The sequence below is a fragment of the Puma concolor genome, chromosome D1 (assembly GCF_028749965.1).
Source record: "Puma concolor isolate L17-30 chromosome D1, mPumCon1.1.hap2, whole genome shotgun sequence".
Lineage (NCBI taxonomy): Eukaryota > Metazoa > Chordata > Mammalia > Carnivora > Felidae > Puma > Puma concolor.
This window is the reverse complement of record NC_141676.1, coordinates 1983938-2000975: the sequence shown is the minus strand read 5'-3', so window position 1 is coordinate 2000975 and position 17038 is coordinate 1983938. Positions and strand designations below refer to the sequence as shown.

The 17038-nt window shown below is 56.8% G+C and overlaps 2 protein-coding genes across 5 annotated transcripts in view; both read left to right on the top strand.

Annotated features, from left to right (window-relative positions):
* The window catches only part of CARS1 (cysteinyl-tRNA synthetase 1), a 44928-nt gene extending 41225 nt beyond the window's left edge, over positions 1-3703 (top strand). For both annotated transcript variants that reach the window (XM_086676603.1, XM_086676604.1), the window contains 5 exons: positions 337-417; positions 942-1009; positions 2357-2416; positions 2759-2842; positions 3389-3703. In XM_086676603.1, coding sequence (XP_086532729.1) covers positions 337-417; positions 942-1009; positions 2357-2416; positions 2759-2842; positions 3389-3523 — 428 coding nt within the window. In that variant the 3' untranslated portion in view covers positions 3524-3703. The remainder of the gene's footprint in view (positions 1-336; positions 418-941; positions 1010-2356; positions 2417-2758; positions 2843-3388) is intronic.
* A 5062-nt stretch (positions 3704-8765) lies between these two features.
* The window catches only part of NAP1L4 (nucleosome assembly protein 1 like 4), a 47966-nt gene continuing 39693 nt past the window's right edge, over positions 8766-17038 (top strand). For 2 of the 3 annotated variants that reach the window (XM_086676600.1, XM_086676602.1), the window contains exon 1: positions 8766-8883. The gene's annotated coding sequence lies outside the window, so the exon portion shown is untranslated. The remainder of the gene's footprint in view (positions 8884-17038) is intronic. The other variant, XM_086676601.1, reaches the window with a different exon arrangement.

Here is a 17038-nt window from a genome sequence, read left to right as displayed (position 1 = left end):
CAGACGCTTAACTGACTGAGCCCCCCGCCGGGCGCCCCTCCGGGCCTCTTTTCTGTTCAGGGAAACCTAGTTTCCCTGGGCCAGCTGCCCACCTGGCTTGGGGCGGCCCTGACCTTGCCCTGCTCAGAGTCCCTGGGACCAGCCCCTGTGTGTCTTCAGACAGCACCTGCCTCTGATCGGCGTCCTAGGGCAGGGCGCAGACCGTGGCCACTCTTAGCAGCGGCCCCGTTCGTGCCAGGCCTGGGCTCCCTCTGCGGCACTCAGGAAGGCGCCCGTCCGCCGCGTCCTGGGCGCGCCTCGTGTCTGGTCTGACTGAGCTGCTGTCTTTGTCCATAGTCCCTGAGGTCCTGCAGCTCAGCGACGCCCTGCGGGACGACATCCTGCCCGAGCTCGGGGTGCGGCTCGAAGATCATGAAGGTGGGTCCCCCTGGCTGCTTCTGGGGACCCGTTGTAAGGAGCTTCTGGGGTGGTGGGTGGGGGGCTGTGTTTTTTAAAAAGTTCTGAGACAGGGTCAGAGGACGCTGGGGTTTTACGTGAGGAGGGGTCCCGGAGTGGTGCCCCCGTGGCCCCTGGGGGCCGGCCTTGTAGATTTGTGGTTGTGGCCGTCGAGGACACCTCCTGCGTTTGACCGGCGTTTCAGCGGCTAGGCCACCGGCCACCCCTGCTTGTTGTCTGTCACTCGGGAGACAGCCTATGGGATTGTCCTCCGGTTTCACTGTGTGTCTTCCGACTTAGTGGGGGTTTGGGCTTGACTATTGGCAGATTATTAGATTTTAAACACTGAGGGGACCTGTCCTATCTTATGACCTCTGGGCTTTCCATCACGAGCGGCAAGGCCTTCCCGCGTCACAGTTAACGTTGAGGCCGTTGAAGCGAGGGGGCGCGAGGGCCGCGTGGGCGGCGTGGAGGCCGGGCCCCGTCTCACAGACTTGGCTTTTCAGGGCTGCCGACCGTGGTCAAGCTGGGGGACAGAGAGACCTTGCTGAAGGAGAGAGAGGAGAAGAGACGGGTGAGTGGTGCTGGAGCCACTGCGGACTTACGGGGACACGAGACCAGCGGCGTTCGTGTGCTCTGTGCTGCGCCGGCTCCTGTGCTAAGGCCCCGTGGCTGCGAGTGTCGGGGGAGACCTAATTGCGTGTGACCGCCGGGTGATCCAGTGACGGGAAGGTCTGCCTTCTAAGGAAGGACCCTCTTCTTAAAAAGCTCCTCCCGGGGTTTGAGGGAGAATAGGTCCCTTTCAGTAAAGCGCAGCTGACATGTTGGGCTGTACCTGCCCCTACGGAAGTGCCGTCCCCTTTGTCCCTGAGGTGGGACCCGCCAGTCACCCCTCCATCTGCCCAGGAAGCGGGGGGGCCGGGCGCGCGGTTCACGGGGCGAGGGGGCGGGGAGCCAGGGCAGGTTCTCGATAGCTGGCCTCCCCGATCCTCCCGTGTCCGCCCCGTCCCGTGGCCCAGCCTTGTGTCCCATCCCTGCGGGCTGGGCCGGGAAGCAGACGCGTCGGCCTACCGCTCTGCTCCGCTGGCGCTCTGCCCGTGCAGGTGCTCGTGGGGCACAGAGGCAGACGGCGGCTCTGCTGAGGGCGGCAGGGGGGCGGCCCTGCCTGCTGCTGCTCGCGCTCGCCGTGGCCCCAGGTGCAGCCTCCCGTAGCGCCACTGCCCGCTGCGCCGGCCCTCCCCTGACCTGGCCCCGTCCCACGGTTGTCTGCCCGGGACCCCCCCTGCTTCTCTCTGGCCCCACGCTTGCCTTTACCCAGCCGCCCGCCTGAGAACCCCAGATTCCAAGACGGTATCATGACTCAACTCCCCAAACCTGCCCTTCCCTCCTGTCGGTGGTGGCACAGCCGGGGCCCTGCGCCTGTCCTCGCGGGCACCACCCGACACCCGGGCCCGGGGACCCCCTCCCCGCCCCTGCTCCCAGGCCGCCCCCCCCTCGGCCCTGCGCTGACGCAGGCTACGGGTGGGGGCGGGCTTCCGGCCTCCACCTGTCTCCTGCAGGCCCCTTCCCTGGCCCAGGCCCCGTGTCCTGGCACCTGCTGCCCTGTACCCCCCCGCCCTCACCCTCTCTGGGCCCTCGCGATGCTGTCCCCGCTCACCCATGCGACAGAGCCCCCCAGCCGGGCTCGCTGCTCTGCTCCTGCCTTCGTGCCAGCCGCACCCCGGACCTCGTCACGCGTGCTGGTTCGCGGCCCCTGGGCATCATCCGCGCGGGGAATGAACGAGGGCTCCCCGCTCCCCGCGTGGGTTTTGGGCCGGGTCACAGTCCGGGCGGGGGGGGTGGCGGGCACTTGCTTTATTCCGCCTCCCACCCCCGGAGGCCCTGGGGCAGACCTGGCTCATGGGGCCCCTGCTCCCCCCAGGTTGAAGAAGAGAAGAGGAGGAAGAAAGAGGGGGCCGCCAGGAAGAAACAGGAACAAGAGGTACCACGCGCCGTCCGTGTGGGGCCCGGGCTCTCCTGGGAGGAAGTGCACACTTTGACCCCGAGCCCTGCCCTCTGTGCCTCCCTGGGCCCAGCCGGGCCTGCGCCCGCGCCCACCAGCGGCACCCTCCCGGGTTCCCGCTGCCGTGATCGTCCGGAACGAGCTTCTCGACGTGCCGTAGAAAAACCATGAAGCTCGGTGTTGGGTTGTCGTCGTCCCTCCTCTGACTCGCTCCGCCCCGCCTTCTGTCGCTCTCTGAACCCGGGGCTGGGCGGGAGTGATGCGAGGTCACGCCTTTCCCCTCGTGGGCTCGCCTGCGGTGACGGAGGGTCTGTGTTGCAGGCGGCGAAACTGGCCAAGATGAAGATCTCACCCAGTGAGATGTTCTTGTCAGAGACTGACAAATACTCCAAGTTTGATGAAAACGTAAGAAGCCCTTTTTTGTCTTTTCAGAACCTCGTTGGGCTCCTAAATGGTGGGGATCTCCAGCCTCGGGCGAGCGGCTATTCTGTCTGGGGCTCAGTCCCGGGGAGGCGCTATCCGGGGTCAGTGCCTGTGGCCCCTCGTGTCTCCCCCCCCACCGTGGCGGCGGCCGCACTGAGTCGTGGCCTGGCTAAACCGAGACAAGGTGTCGCTCCTGAGCTGGCCGGGAACGCGACTCAGGAGGCGAGGGCGCTGTCCCCAGGGCTCCTCCTTCCGGCGGGGCTCGGCCGCTTTGCCGCTAGACCCTTGGGTCTTCCTTACTGGTTCTTACGCTTGGGCCGGTCCCATCAGGACTGAGCCACGATGCCTCCAGAGGGAGCAGTGGCCCTCGCCCCCGGGCGGGAGGAGGGCGTCCCCAGACCGGCCTCTCGGTGACTGGGGTTGGTGCGCCGTGGCGGGTACCCGCCCAGGCGCGTCCTAGCGCGAGTCTGTGAGCCCGGAAGCGGGAGTCAGGTGCGTGCAGGTGACCCCCGTGCCCTCCGTCCCCAGGGTCTGCCCACACATGACAGCGAGGGCAAAGAGCTGAGCAAAGGGCAAGCCAAGAAGCTGAAGAAGCTTTTGGAAGCTCAGGAGAGGCTCCACAAGGAGTACCTGCAAATGGTTCAAAACGGAAGCTTCAAATGAAACAGCAGGGGACTCGGTTTTCACACCAAGCCGTCGGTGGCCTGACGGCTTTCTCTCTGCGTCCTTAGTGACACTGCCCCACGCTCCATGATGTTTACAGTGGCCCTCGGGTCCCAAATTGAGAATTGTGTTCACCTGCCGTCGTCAGCTCTGAGACTCCGTAATAAACTTTTCCAGGCAGCAGGGCTGCGCGTCCTCTGTGCCGCGGCCTGTCGCCCGCAGGCCCGGCCCTGGTGCGGAAGCGGCTCCGGGGCGCTTGCTCAGCAGGGCACGACTTGGCCGCGCCGCTCAGCCGGGAAATCTCTCCCCCTGCAGATCGCTATCGGCTGACCTCTGCGCGCCGGTGCATTTGGAGGTATTTAAGCGGGAGAAAGGCAGGCTCAGACTGGCGAGGCCGCTGACACCCACACAAAGGCCGCTCGGTCGGCCCCTCTCGTTCTGCTGAGCAAACACACCGCCACGGCTCCGACCGCTGTCCTGCGCTCCGGGGGCAGCGAAGGGCTGGCTCAGCAGGGCGGGCCCCGGCCGCTGCCCGGATCCCGAAGCTGGCCGCGGAGATAAGGGGGTGGGGTGGGGAGGGCAGCTGTTTGTCGCCAGGTCCCAGCCGGGGGGGGGGGGGGGGGGAGTGGGGCAGAGCATCCTCGGCAGAACCCTGTCGAGGACGGTGCGGGTGGAGCCGGCTCAGCGCGGCTGCACACCTGCCAAGGCTGGGCACCTGCTCGGACCCGAGGGTGGTCGGTGCCGGGTGGTCAGGTCGGGAGACGCCGTCTCACGCAGCACTGACGGCAGCACCAGGCACCGTGGCCCCCATGGGGGAGTTCGGGGACGTCCGTGTGTAGGCCCCCTCAGCCCTTGCGCCTGGGGCCCCGCTGTGGGAAACCCGGAGAGATGCCCGCGTGCGTGCCGATGTGTGTGTGCCCCTCGCCGCAGCGTCCTTCCGGGGGCTGACCGTCCCCCGGGCACCCGGTGCTCCTCGGGGGCACCGCAGCCACGGGGAGCACGGTGCCTCTGTGAGCATGAGAGCCGCCCTGATATGGAGGCACCGGGCCCTCCCACCTTGTACACATCTTACATGCAACCAAAATTGAGCCAGAAAGAAAAGGCCCCAAGACAAAGTGAAACAAACTCGTTCCCGTTGTCTCCTGCCACCAAACTGCCCCAGAACTTGGTGGCTGAAAACAGCAGTCACCTCGTCACCATCTCTGGTGCTTCTGGGTTGGCCGGCCCACGGCAAGAGCAGGAACTGCCAAGCCAACCCTCTTCCCGGAGGCGAACAGCCCGAGGGCCTGGGATGGGGGCAGGGGGGCCGCTCACGATGAAAACGTCGCAGGGGCAGAGATGGGGCCTTCCGGAAACGGGTGTGAAATGGAACCCACATTCCTTTGGGGCTCTTGGGAAGCCTCTTGGATCCCCAAAGCCTGTGGTCCAGGGTGGGGTGGTGCCTTCAGGCACAAGCCCCCACATGCTGGGAGCCCTTTCAAGCTGAAGTGCTGAGACAGGGAGTTCACTGTCCCTGGGTGGCCGGTGGGACTGGGTGTCTTGGCCCAGGGACTGGAAGGGTGAGGGCAGATCCCTGACGGGAGGTGGGCAGTCGCAGGCCGCCTCCCCGGCCCTCCAGCACCGGGCTGGGCCTCAGCCCCTCAGCCCTGACACGGACTGGAGGCTCCAGAAACTCAAGGGCCAGGAGCAGTTGCCCCGCTGGGAAGCAGAGGGAGACCGCCCTGCAGGGGCCGTTCCTGATAGATGGCCAGCTGGCCCGGGAAGGGCGGGTTTTCCAGGAGAGACGTACCGGGTTGAGTAGTATCCCCCCGACCCCCGCTTCCGAATTCACGTCCACCCGGAACTCCGAAACGGAACTTATTTGGAAAAATCAGATTTTGCAGGTATAATGAGTTAGATTAAGATGAGGTGGGGCGCCTGGGTGGCGCAGTCGGTTAAGCGTCCGACTTCAGCCAGGTCACGATCTCGCGGTCCGTGAGTTCGAGCCCCACGTCGGGCTCTGGGCTGATGGCTCAGAGCCTGGAGCCTGTTTCCGATTCTGTGTCTCCCTCTCTCTCTGCCCCTCCCCTGTTCATGCTCTGTCTCTCTCTGTCCCAAAAATAAATGTTGAAAAAAAAAAAAAAAAAAAAAAAAAAAAAAAAGATGAGGTGACGCCGGAGTCGGGTGGGCCCTGAGCGTAACATGGATGGTGTCTTTATAAGAGGAGAGGCCCAGACACAGAGAGAAGGCCACGTGACGACAGGAGTGACCCGGCCACGAGTCCAGGGCCACCCGGAGCCCCCAGCAGCTGGAAGTGGCAGGGAGGGTCCTCCCCTGGAGCCTCTGGAGGGAGCACGGCCCTGCCCACACCTGGATTTCAGACTTCTGTCCAGAACCGGGAGAGAAAACACGTCTGTGTTTAAGCCACGCAGTTCAGGGCACTTTGTGGTGGCAGGCCCCAGGAAACCCCCAGACGCATCGATTCTTGTACCTTTGTTCTCTGTGACAGAGAAACACGTTTACTATGACAATGTTTCATCTAAGTAAATCCATTCATGGGTGTAATGGGGGACAAAAGATAGCCACAGGGCAGGCAGGTGAAGAATGTTGTGTAATTTCACAATAGACACACAGGACGTTTTGCATGTTCCAAAGAGCCACTCCCCACGAGGTCAAGCGTATGGGACTCTTACTCCCATTTCTGCTGGGGAACCGGAGACCCAGTGCCTGAGATCTGAGAACAGGTCAGAGCCAGGCAGAGTGCTCGGGATGGCAGGGTTGTTTGGTGTCACTCTGAGCCTGGAGCCCTGCCTGTCACTCTCCCTAGCAGGTGACAACACTGAGTACATCCTGCCCCACGCATTACCCCCCGCCTCCAAATCTGTGCCACGCAAATGTGTGCACCTGCCCAGGGCTCACCTCCCTTGGGGATCTCACATGCCATCTTTAGGGACAGGAGCCACCCTGAGCTCTGCGTAGGTCCTGGAATGCATTGTGCCGACAGGGCCTTCCCCGCTGGCCCACTCTTACTGGCTCTCAGGTATGGGCTGGGGCACTGCTTCCTTCTGGAAGCCTGTTTGACACTTCCTCCTAACGGAGGGACCAGGGGGGAGGAGGCATGCGTGTAATCGGGTGCACATGCATCGGGGACGCTGGAAATGGGGAACTTGGTGGACATAAAGCAGGGAGAGGTGGCAGCAGCCGGGAGGGTGTTCAAGGCCAGCCTCTCAGGAGAGGTGACCACCCGGCTGGAGTTAATGGACAAGCAGGAGCCGACAAGGAAAATGTGGAAGGAGAGGACTTTGGGATCATGCACAACCCCCCAAAAGTGGCCCGAGGGGTGGGCCAATGGGTGTGGAAAACTGCAGGTGTGGACAGGTGGACTCTACCGTCCCTCACCTGGGCTGCTTTCTCCAGGCAGTGTCTGGGCCACCAGTGGACCCAGGAGCTAGCTCTTCTGGCCCCTCGAAGGGTGGCTCAGTATGCAGGCTCCACGGTGGCCGCTCCCGGTCAGTCTGAGCACCAGGGCCTGTGCGGGACCAGAGGTCACCTGGAGCCCGGTACAGGCTAAGTCGCTCGGAGGACAGACTTCTTAGGAGAGCCCCAGGTGACAGGCCCAGGGACCAACTCTAAGACCCCCACCCTTGTCCTCAGGCACTTAGTCCCCTCCCCTGGCCAGGGTGAGTGGCGTCATCAGAACAGTGGACACCCGCCTTGAGCCATTTGCCTGCGTTGTCCCAACCCTCTGCTAGCTCTATGAAGCGGTTACTACAGGTGCCCGTGATTGACAGATGGGGAAACTGAGGCACAGGCTCTCTGTCAGGACCATCCAGCTAAAATTGGGAAGGTCACGGATCTGGCCCCAGGGGTCTCACCCAGGAACGCCCACCCACCCTTTTACTCTTGCTCTGTCCATGCACAGCCCTCTGGCCAGTATGACTGACAGGACGCACCTTTGAGTGTGCTGCTGGCTGAATGGTGGCCCCCAAGAGATTCAGCCCCTAACCCCTGTACCTGTGCACTTGACATTTGGAAATAGGGTCTCTGTAGATGTTAAAATGAGGCCCTGATGTAGTCACTGCAGAGAACACAGAGGGACACAGGAAAGGCCATGTGAAGGTGCAAAGACTGGGCGGGGGGGGGGGGGGGGCGCGGGACATGGCTGCAGCCCCAAGAGCTGGAAGAGGCAAGAAGGACCCTCCCTTGGAGCCTTCGGAGGGAGCCCAGTCCCATGACACCTCGATTTGTGCCTTCTAGCCACAAGAGAATAATTCCTGTTGTGTTTTCTGAGCACCTCAATTCGTATACTTTGCTGCCACAGGAAATCAAAACAGCATTCTCAACATGATAGACAGAAAGCCTTCCGACACCCCTGGCCCTCCTTCCCACCCGCTCAGTGACCCCAGGAAAAGAGTGCACCACTACCTGCCCCACCTCCATCAGACCCCCGAGGACCAGGCCCTGCTTACCCAACAACCATTTCTGAAAAAACGGACAAAATAACGCGACCCCCAACTGCAGGTGTAGCCCCTTAACGAAGAGCCTCTGGAACCCCGGACCTGGGCATATGGCTATCCAGGCGCACTGTCCTCTTATTTCTTGTTAGGTCAATGCTATTCTACAAATTGCCATGTGAGGAGCCCGTGGTGGGGACCCAGCCAGGCGGCAGGGCCGGCTCCCCTGGGCCTTCCTGGGACGGGGGTCGGGGGCAGCGCGCATCGCTCCCTCTCCCGCTAGTGGGCTCTGCCTCGGCCAGTGCCCGGCAGACAGCCCCCTTGCGCGCGGACGCGGAGGCGTGAGAAACAGGGAACCCCAAGTGCCAATCCCCGAGGCAGGGTGAGCCCTGGGATTTGAGGAGGGGACAGGCATGGACGCCGGGGGTCTGCGGGGACCGCGCGCGCGTTGCTGGAAGTGGCACCTAACTGGCGGGGAGTGACCGCCGAACTGGTGGCGGGCTCGGGAAGGGGCTGGCCGGGGACCGGCAGCGGGCAACCGGCCGCAGCAGGTGCCCTCCATGCGTCCTCCGCGCGCCCCCCGCCCCTTAAAGAGGCGGAAAGAATGCGGACGCGCGCCGCCGCAGACGTCACACGCCCTCATTTGCGTACGGCCGGCGGGTCTGAGAGCGACGCAGCGCGGCGAACCCCGCCCCACGCCCTCTGATTGGTCGTCGCCGGCGGCGCCGAAGCGTCGTTGACTTGCGCCGAGGCCGCCCAACCACAGCCCGCTTTGCTCGAGGGGGGCGTGGCCAGAAGCCTCGGCCAATGGGAGGCGGTGTTGTTGGCGGCCACGGCGGCGCAGCCCCTGGAGCGAGCGAGGCCACCGCCGCCGCCACTGCCGCAGCCGCAGGAGGCGTGAGAAGCAGACGCGAGGCGCTCGGCCGGGTAACGGCGCGCCGGGGCGGCCGGAGGGTGGCCGGGGCCAGGACCGCTGGGGGCCGGGACGGCAGGGCGAGGTCCGGGGCCGCCGTGTGGACTGGCGGCGGCGGCGGCAGGGGCGGGGCGGCGGCCGGGGCGGCGGGAAGGCCGGGGCGGGCGGCGGCGGCGGCGGCGGGGAGGGTGGGGAGGCCGGGCGGGCGGCGGCGGCGGGGAGCGGGCGGACGCGGGTGACCCGCCCCGGCGCGGCCCTGAAGGTCAGGAGGCGCTTTGTTCCCGCGCGGCCCGTGCGGTGACCCCGAGGGGGGCGGCGGGCGCGCTTCCGGGGGGCCCCTTTGTTTTCGGGGCGCGGGCCGCCCGGCGGGGTGGTGTCTGCGGCGGGGCCGGGAGTGCCTGCGGCTGCGGGAAGTCGCCCTTCGGGACGGGGACGGGGACGGGACACGTCCCCAGCGGACGGCAAAGTTCCGAGCCTCTCTTCCTGCGTCTGTGCGTCTTTACCCGACTGCGCGGGGCTGCCTTTCGGAACGCGCTGTGTGCGTGCCGGCGGAGGGCCGTGTGGCGGCGATAAGACGCCGGCGCCCGCAGGTCCCCCCGGTCCGCAGGTCCGCCGTCCGCGCCAGAGGGCAGCGCGAGGTCGCGGGCCATCTGCGGGGCGGGGGTCCTCGCCGGCCCGCTCCACTGGCCCCGGCAGCCCCTGCTTAGTCTCGCTGCGGGTGTGCGCGGCGCAGAAGGTGCAGGCGGTCGCACGTGAAAGTTAGAAAGTCGTCTTTGAGTCGCCGGCTTCCCGCAGTGGTGCCGCTGCCTCTAGGTGACTAGCGATGGCTGTTGCTACACAGCGGGGACGCATCTGACCTCGTTGCACGTGTTGACTCATCGCCTAATAATCCGCTAGGTCGGGAGGTGGGTGCTGCGGTGCTCCCGGGGAGCTGCTGGGGGAACTCCAGGCCCTAGGAGGTCGGATCCAGCGGCCCGTGCGAGGTGACAGCTTGACTCGACGCGCCGTTCCCGCTCCTGGAGGCGGTTGGAGAAGTTGTAAGGAGGCCTTGGGTGTTGGTGATCGCGTGCGCCCAGCTGCAGTCTCGTTGCCGAGGGTTGAGCTGCTTGACGGTTTCCAGCGAGAATTCTGGGGTCCTGACGATTGCCCAGTGCTTCCCCGGCTAGGGTCTGCGCGGTGTTTCAGGCTGCCGTTAGTGATGGCCGGCGCAGTAAATACTCTGCAGGTGCCAAGTGAAGCGGACGGAGCCCAGGGGGCCGCTCCAGGGGCGTCTGTTCCGGGGGTGCAGTGGGACGTTGTCTGGCGGCTTCATTTGCAAAGGTGGCGTTGCCGCGGGGGTGGGGGGGTGGGGTGGGGGAGAAACCTCAGAACGTGAATTTTCTCAATTTGCTAGTTGCTTTTTTACTTGTTTGGGGATAAGGAATTTTTTTTTCTTTCCTCTTTTGAGGTTAATTATCCTGTTTCTTCCATTCAAAGGATCCATGGAAGGTAAGTAAGACCTTTCTGGTTGGTAGAGATACTGTTGCAAAAGTTACTTTGTTGCAAGATTGTGGTGAGGAAAGGATCTCGTTTCATGGATAATGTAGGTAGTAAATTCCCAGATTCCCAGATTTACTTAGGGACATTCAGGCCTAGGATTTAGGGTTTTAAGTCCTCTTTTGCTGGTATGATGAAAATAATCGTTCTGAAGGTATCTTTATCTAAAACGGGTTACTTCAGCAGCGTGGTGCTGTCTTAAATACCTGTTATGACATGTATCATTTGCACCTTTTTTCCCCTGGTTTACCAGCGATACTGATTCAGGATGTGTGTGTGGTTATCTGTGTCTCTGTATCATAAAGTAACATCTAAACACATTTGCGAAGGTTGCATTGTTTTTCAAAAGGAATATCGGATACTGGTTGGAGAGATCCGATTTTTTGGAATAGCTACTTTAATCATTTTTGTTTGGATGATGTCAGCAGACTGAATTGTGGAGAGATTACTTATGCTTTAGGGTTATTGTCTTCTAAGTACGTAAGGGCGTTTCTTATTTTTGTGAGCTGGCTGTTTAGATTACCAGACTCTGGTATTTTGAGTTTGGAGGTTTTTATCTATAGGAGGTAGCTCCTAGTTTTATAGAGATGAAGGGCTCGAGTTGGGGTGTGTTCATCAACACATTACAGCCTGTGAACTTGTGCTTGAGTCTTTAATTACAGTATTTCAGTTAGTGTGTCAGGGTTTTAACAGCCTCTTGATGCTGAGAGCAGATCAGTTTCCCGTGTGCAGCTCTGACGAGCCAGTGGAGGGATCGAGATCGTCAATATTTTTCTAATTTTGAGTGGTGGACAGTCTTCTAGTATCAGGAAGAGGTGACCTCAAATGTAAGTGTGTAAGTGGCTTAATAGAGTTCAGAATTACTTACTTTCAGATTTTTTTTTTCTTTCTGTTCATTGTCCACAGTTCTTAAATGTTTTAAAACTGTTTTCTGGGGCACCTGGGTGGCCCAGTTGGTTAAGTATTCGACTCCTGATTTCGGCTCAGATCATGATCTCACGATTTGTGAGATCGAACCCCACGTTTTTTCCAGGCTCCTTGCTGGGCATGGAGCCTGCTTAAGTGTGTGTGTCTCTCTCTCTCTCTCTCTCTCTCTCTCTCTCTCTCTCTCTCTCCCCCTCCCTCTCCACCCCTCTCCCCCTCTCTCCCCCTCTCCCCCCCTCTCTCTCTGCCTCCCTCCCTCTCCCTCTCCCCCCCCCGCCTCTCTCCCCCTTTCTCTCTCTCTCCCCCTTTCTCTCTCTCTCCCCCTTTCTCTCTCTCTCCCCCTTTCTCTCTCTCTCCCCCTTTCTCTCTCTCTCCCCCTTTCTCTCTCTCTCCCCCTTTCTCTCTCTCTCCCCCTTTCTCTCTCTCTCCCTCTCCCTCCCTCTCTCTCCCTCCCTCCCTCTCTCTCCCTTCCTCTCTTCCTCTCTCTCCCTTCCTCTCTCCCTCTCTCTCCCTCTCTCTCTCTCTCCCCCTCTCTCTCTCCCCCTCTCTCTCTCTCCCCCTCTCTCTCTCTCCCTCTGTCTCTCCCTCCCTCTCCCTCCCTCCCTCTCTCTCTCTCCCTTCCTCTCTTCCTCTCTCTCCCTTCCTCTCTCCCTCTCTCTCTCTGTCTCTCCCTCCCTCTCCCTCTCTCTCTCTCTCTCTCTCTCTCTCTCTTTCTCAAAAATAAAAACACACAACAAAAACCCCAGAACTGTAATAAGCTTATGTTGAACTGCCAAAACTTTCGTCAGAGAACCTAAATGTTTTCGCTGTGTTTTGGAACAATAGTGGCGTGTCTGTGGGCAGGAGGGTGATTTAAATTCCCAAAGGCCTAGGAGCTGTCAGCCGTGTGAAACCGTACTGCTCAGAACCGACACTAGCCGTGGCCCAGATCTGAGTCCGGGGGCGGCAGTGAGGAGCTTGTGGGGAGTTTGGTCTGGAATTGCTTACTTTAGGTGGGAGAGGAGCCACAGGCGGGCGCTTACCTCGCTTGGCTGTTCCGCCACCGGGAGGGAGGTGGTAGAGAGGCGGTCGCTGCAGAATCCCCGCGGCAGGTCGTCGGCATCCGGCCTTCGCTCACTTTGGGCCACGCCTCCTGGTTTGACGGTTCTTGCCTCCCACAGACTGGAATTGGGGGGCGGGGGTGGGGTTGACCTCCCTTGCGAGACCCTGATCAGCGGGTAGTGAAGAACGTCGAGTTCAGCTGCTGGGAGACTTTTAAGTAGATGGTGATGACATAGGTTTGTTTTCATTTGACAGCCACTGGGTTTCTCCCTCGCCCTCTTCAGAGAAGGTGGGGCTGCTTTGCTTTGCCGTTGGATTTTAAATTTCATGAGTGGTTAGTAACAGGAGGGGTGTTCTTTAGTAAGAAAACTTGTACAAGAAATCAGTTGTGACCTATACCTTTTGATCTTGACCACTCACTGTGGAGCCTTAAATCTCCGCTTACCAGTATATCCTGTCAGCTGTTGCAACTAAATGTGCCTCCGTTCTGGGTTCGTGACTTTTTTTTTTTTTAATGTGCTGTGCGTTTTCATATTATCCAGAAAGCCTGTTTCAGACATGATGAGGCGATTTTAATGAGTCATGCGGTAAAGAGATCGGCTGTACCCCTCAAACATTTACGTACCAAGGTGATAAGAATGCCGCCGTAAACATTAAAACATTTGCGTGCATTGGGGCGCCCAGGTGGCTCAGTCAGCTAGGCGTCCGATCTCGGCTCGGGTTGTGATCACACAGTTGGTGGGTTCAAGCCCCGCACCAGGCTCTCTGCTGTCAGCACAGATCCTCTGTCCCCCTCTCTCTGCCCCTCCCCTGCTCTCTCTCAAAAATAAATAAACATTAAAAAATAAAATAAAACATTGTGTGTGTAGGAAAATAGCTTTCGGTGCTTTGCATCCATCCATCCATTCATTCGTGAGCCTCTTCTAGGTGCTAAACACAGTCCTAGGTACTGGGCTATCACACTGACCAAAACAGAGGGGCCTTGCCTTCGTGTATTTCTGTAGTGGGAGACGGATAAACAACTTAGGCAGTGGTAGGTGCTTTTGAGAGGAAAAGTAGAAAAGGAGTGGGGACTTGGGTGTTTGTGATTTTTAAGTAGGGTGAAGAGGGAAGACCTTACGAAGTGACGAGACTTCTAAATACTGGATTAAGGAAAACTTTGAAACGTTTGCCTCATTTAATCCTGTGCCAATGAGTTACAGAGAAGAGAGAGCAGAAGAGGAAAGTGAAGCTGTGGTAACAAAGAACCACTTTGCCCTGAGTAAAAATAGAGTGTTTGGTCAAGGAAAGGAAGTAACTTTTTTACTCTTTTCTGGAAAACTGAGGGCTTGTTTTCTAGCAAGTTTTTGAAGAGATGGTCCACTCTTGTCTGGTGGCGGTTAGATCTCATCAGCAGACATCACTTCCTGTGTCTTCAGACTCTCCTCCGAGTCCCGGATGCTGTGCTGCGTGCACAGGTGGCACGGCGGTGAGTGAGTGAAGCGGAGACTGCTTGGCCGCTGGCTCCGGGGACTGCCGCATCGAGCAGGTAGACGGGTCCCTGCCCTCCTGGAACTTGTTCAGTGGAAAGACAAACATGCATGGTTTCTCCATTCTTAAAAAAAGAAAAGAAAAGAAAAAGTCTCAAACACCTGCAAACATAATGACCCCCATATCTAACCCACAGCTGCAGTAATTAACTGTTTGCCAATCTTAGTTCATCTGTAAGCCTATACAGATGATTTTGTAATTAAAAGGTTTTATAGGGATCCCTGGGTGGCTCAGTCGGTTAAGCGTCTGACTTTGGCTCAGGACATGATCTTGTGGTTCACGCGTTCGAGCCCGGTGTTGGGCTCCATGCTGACAGCTTGGAGCCTGCTTCAGATTCTGTGTTTCTGTCTCTCTCTGCCCCTTCCCTGCTCACGCTTTGTCTCTTTCTCTGGCAAAAATAAATTTAAAAAAATAAATAAAAATAAAAGTTTTTATAAATGCCCAAAGGGAAAGGAAGAACATATATATTAGATTATCAATCATTATGTATGATTGAAATCAGTTTGAACCCAATTTCAAGACTACCTTTATGAGTTTAGGACCTGGGCACACCTTTCTCTCTCTCTCTCTCTCTCTCTCTCTCTCTCTCTCTCTTTCTTTCTTTCTTTCTCTTTGGCTAAGACTACAAGCATATGTGCAGGGTATGTTAAGTTAACAAGGATGTTTTCTATTAGTTGGGAACCTTACAGAAGCTAATTTGGTTGTTTACTTCAGGCATGTTTTCAGTTTACCTGCTTGCATATTGAATCCAACACCGTTACCTTCTGATGGTGAGGAATCTAATGACAGACTGGATTAAAAAAATCAGGGCACCATAAATGAGGTCCGGACTATGCCAGGGCTTAGGGGGTGGAGACCTAGGGATTTCTTGCGGGGGTATCCTGACTCCTTCTTAGATGGTTCCTTTGTCCTTTCTGATGGAGTCTCAAGCCAGAACATGATCTGGTACTCTGGAGGACCTGGACTTGGACCTTGGGGCTGATTGGACTCCATCTTAGGTTGACAGGGTAGGATCACCGTCCCTCACGCTTATGTGAACTGTGAGATTAATAAGAATTATAGGCTAGAATGAAATTCTGAAGTCTGACAGAAGCATTTGGTCACATTTGCCTTAATTTTCGTCATTCAGTTATTTCATGGGAAGACACTGAGGATCTTTGACTTGGTTTAAGATCGATTACGTATAGAAATTTTGGTTATGTGAAGGGTGACCGTATTCCCCAGTTTACTCCTTTGTCTCTCAAAAGTGACCCACTTTGAAGTTATATGATTACTCTAGCTATAGACTGTTTTAAAATTAGGAATTTGGGGCGCCTGGGTGGCTCAGCCAGTTAAGTGTCCAACTCTTGATATCAGCCCAAGTGATGATGTCTCAGTTCTTGGGACTGAGCCTCGTGTTGGTCTCTGCACCAACACCGCAGAGCCTGATTGGAATTCTCTCTCTCCCTGTCTCTCTGCTCCACCCTCTCTCTCAAAATAGGTGATTAAAAATAAACATTAAAAAAAAAAAAAGCCCACTTTCCTTCATACTATGAGTTCTCATTCTAATGAGAAATAAAGAATAATTGAGAGGGGGCCGAACAATACATCCCTGTTAAAAATTTAAAAAAAAAAATAGGAATTTAGTTATAGTGGATAATTTGCCGCAAAAACTAAGAATTTTTTCCCCGTGAAAACAATTTTTTTGTTTGGGGTAAAAATCCATTAATAGGGTTGTGAGGTATCTCACATAAATAAAAGCAAACCATTATTTGTATAGTCATAGAAATTTGCATTCCCATCCAAATTTAGAATCTTCGACTCAGTTAAAGTTTTTAGCCCTAGATCTGAACTGCTGTATTCTTTTGAAATTTTAGAATATTCTTTTGCCTGGAGACCCATTTGTATTTTAATATGATTGCCTTATAGACTTAGGAGAACCTTCAAATGAGGTTGAAGGTTCTCCAAATGAGGCTTGAGACCGTGATTTTGATGTTAAGCTAAGTGTACCAACATTTAAAACAAATGAATATTTCTCAAACCTGCAAATTTGGTAGTCCTTGTGACTTTGTATTTTTTTTTTTTTAAATAAGCGTTTTTGTTTTAAGTTTATTTTTGAGGGAGAGAGAGCACATGCAGGGGAAGGGACAGAGAGTGGGATACACGGAATCCGAAGCAGGCTCCAGGCTGTCAGTATAGAACCCAATGTGGAGCTTGAACCCACGAACTGTGAGATCATGACCTGATCCGAAGTCGGACACTTAACCGACTGAGCCACGCAGGCATCCCATGACTTTGTATTTTAACTAGTTGGGATTGCTAAACAAAAGTAAATCATTTATGGCAATGAAGACTGACAAGTGGAACTCTAGTTCGTTTATGTCACCAACTCTAGATTATTTTTCCTTATGTGAAGGGGAAAATGTTGAGAATAACTTGATTTGTTGGTCTCCAATCAAGCAATAGAGTGATCTGTAAGCACGTTGCAGTTGTAAATGCCGAGGGAGACCTTAATGGGTCACACACTGGGTGTTGCACATGCACATAATTTTGTCCTCTCGACAGCCTCTCAGTCAGCACTGTCTAGGCTGTGGGTGTCGAAACCGAGCTTACACAGCTAGGAGACAGTAGAGATTAGGGTTCAGAACCAGGTTATTGTGTGTCTTCGTTCTAGATGTTGAGTTCTGGCTTTATTGTTGTTTAGTTCTCAAAATAGTTTCTTTCCCATTGTTTAAACTCATCTTTTTGTTATTCTGTCTTTGATTTAGCTGTGTGTGTGTGTGCGCACGCGCGCGTGCATGCACAAGTGTTGTGTCGGGTTTAACATAACTGCTTTGTCATCGTGTCACCAAAAATAGTATTAAATAGCACATGGCCTCACATAATTGAAAATAAAGTGGATCATTGTATCCCAGGAATCCGTTAATTTGGAGTGGCGTATGAAGCTCTTTGGCCTGTGTTCTCAAGAAGGCATATAATCACTCCACAGTTACGTCTCGTGCTGGACGCTGTTTAGGGCCCTGGGGCCACATAGTGAGCATCATCGAGGAGTGTTTTTATTTTCCCATTTCTGGACTGCGTGTTTCTCGGGAATGCTGCTGCACCGCCGGTTCTGACTGACTCTGAGCTAGCTGTTGATTGGCCACTCTTCCAGCAGCA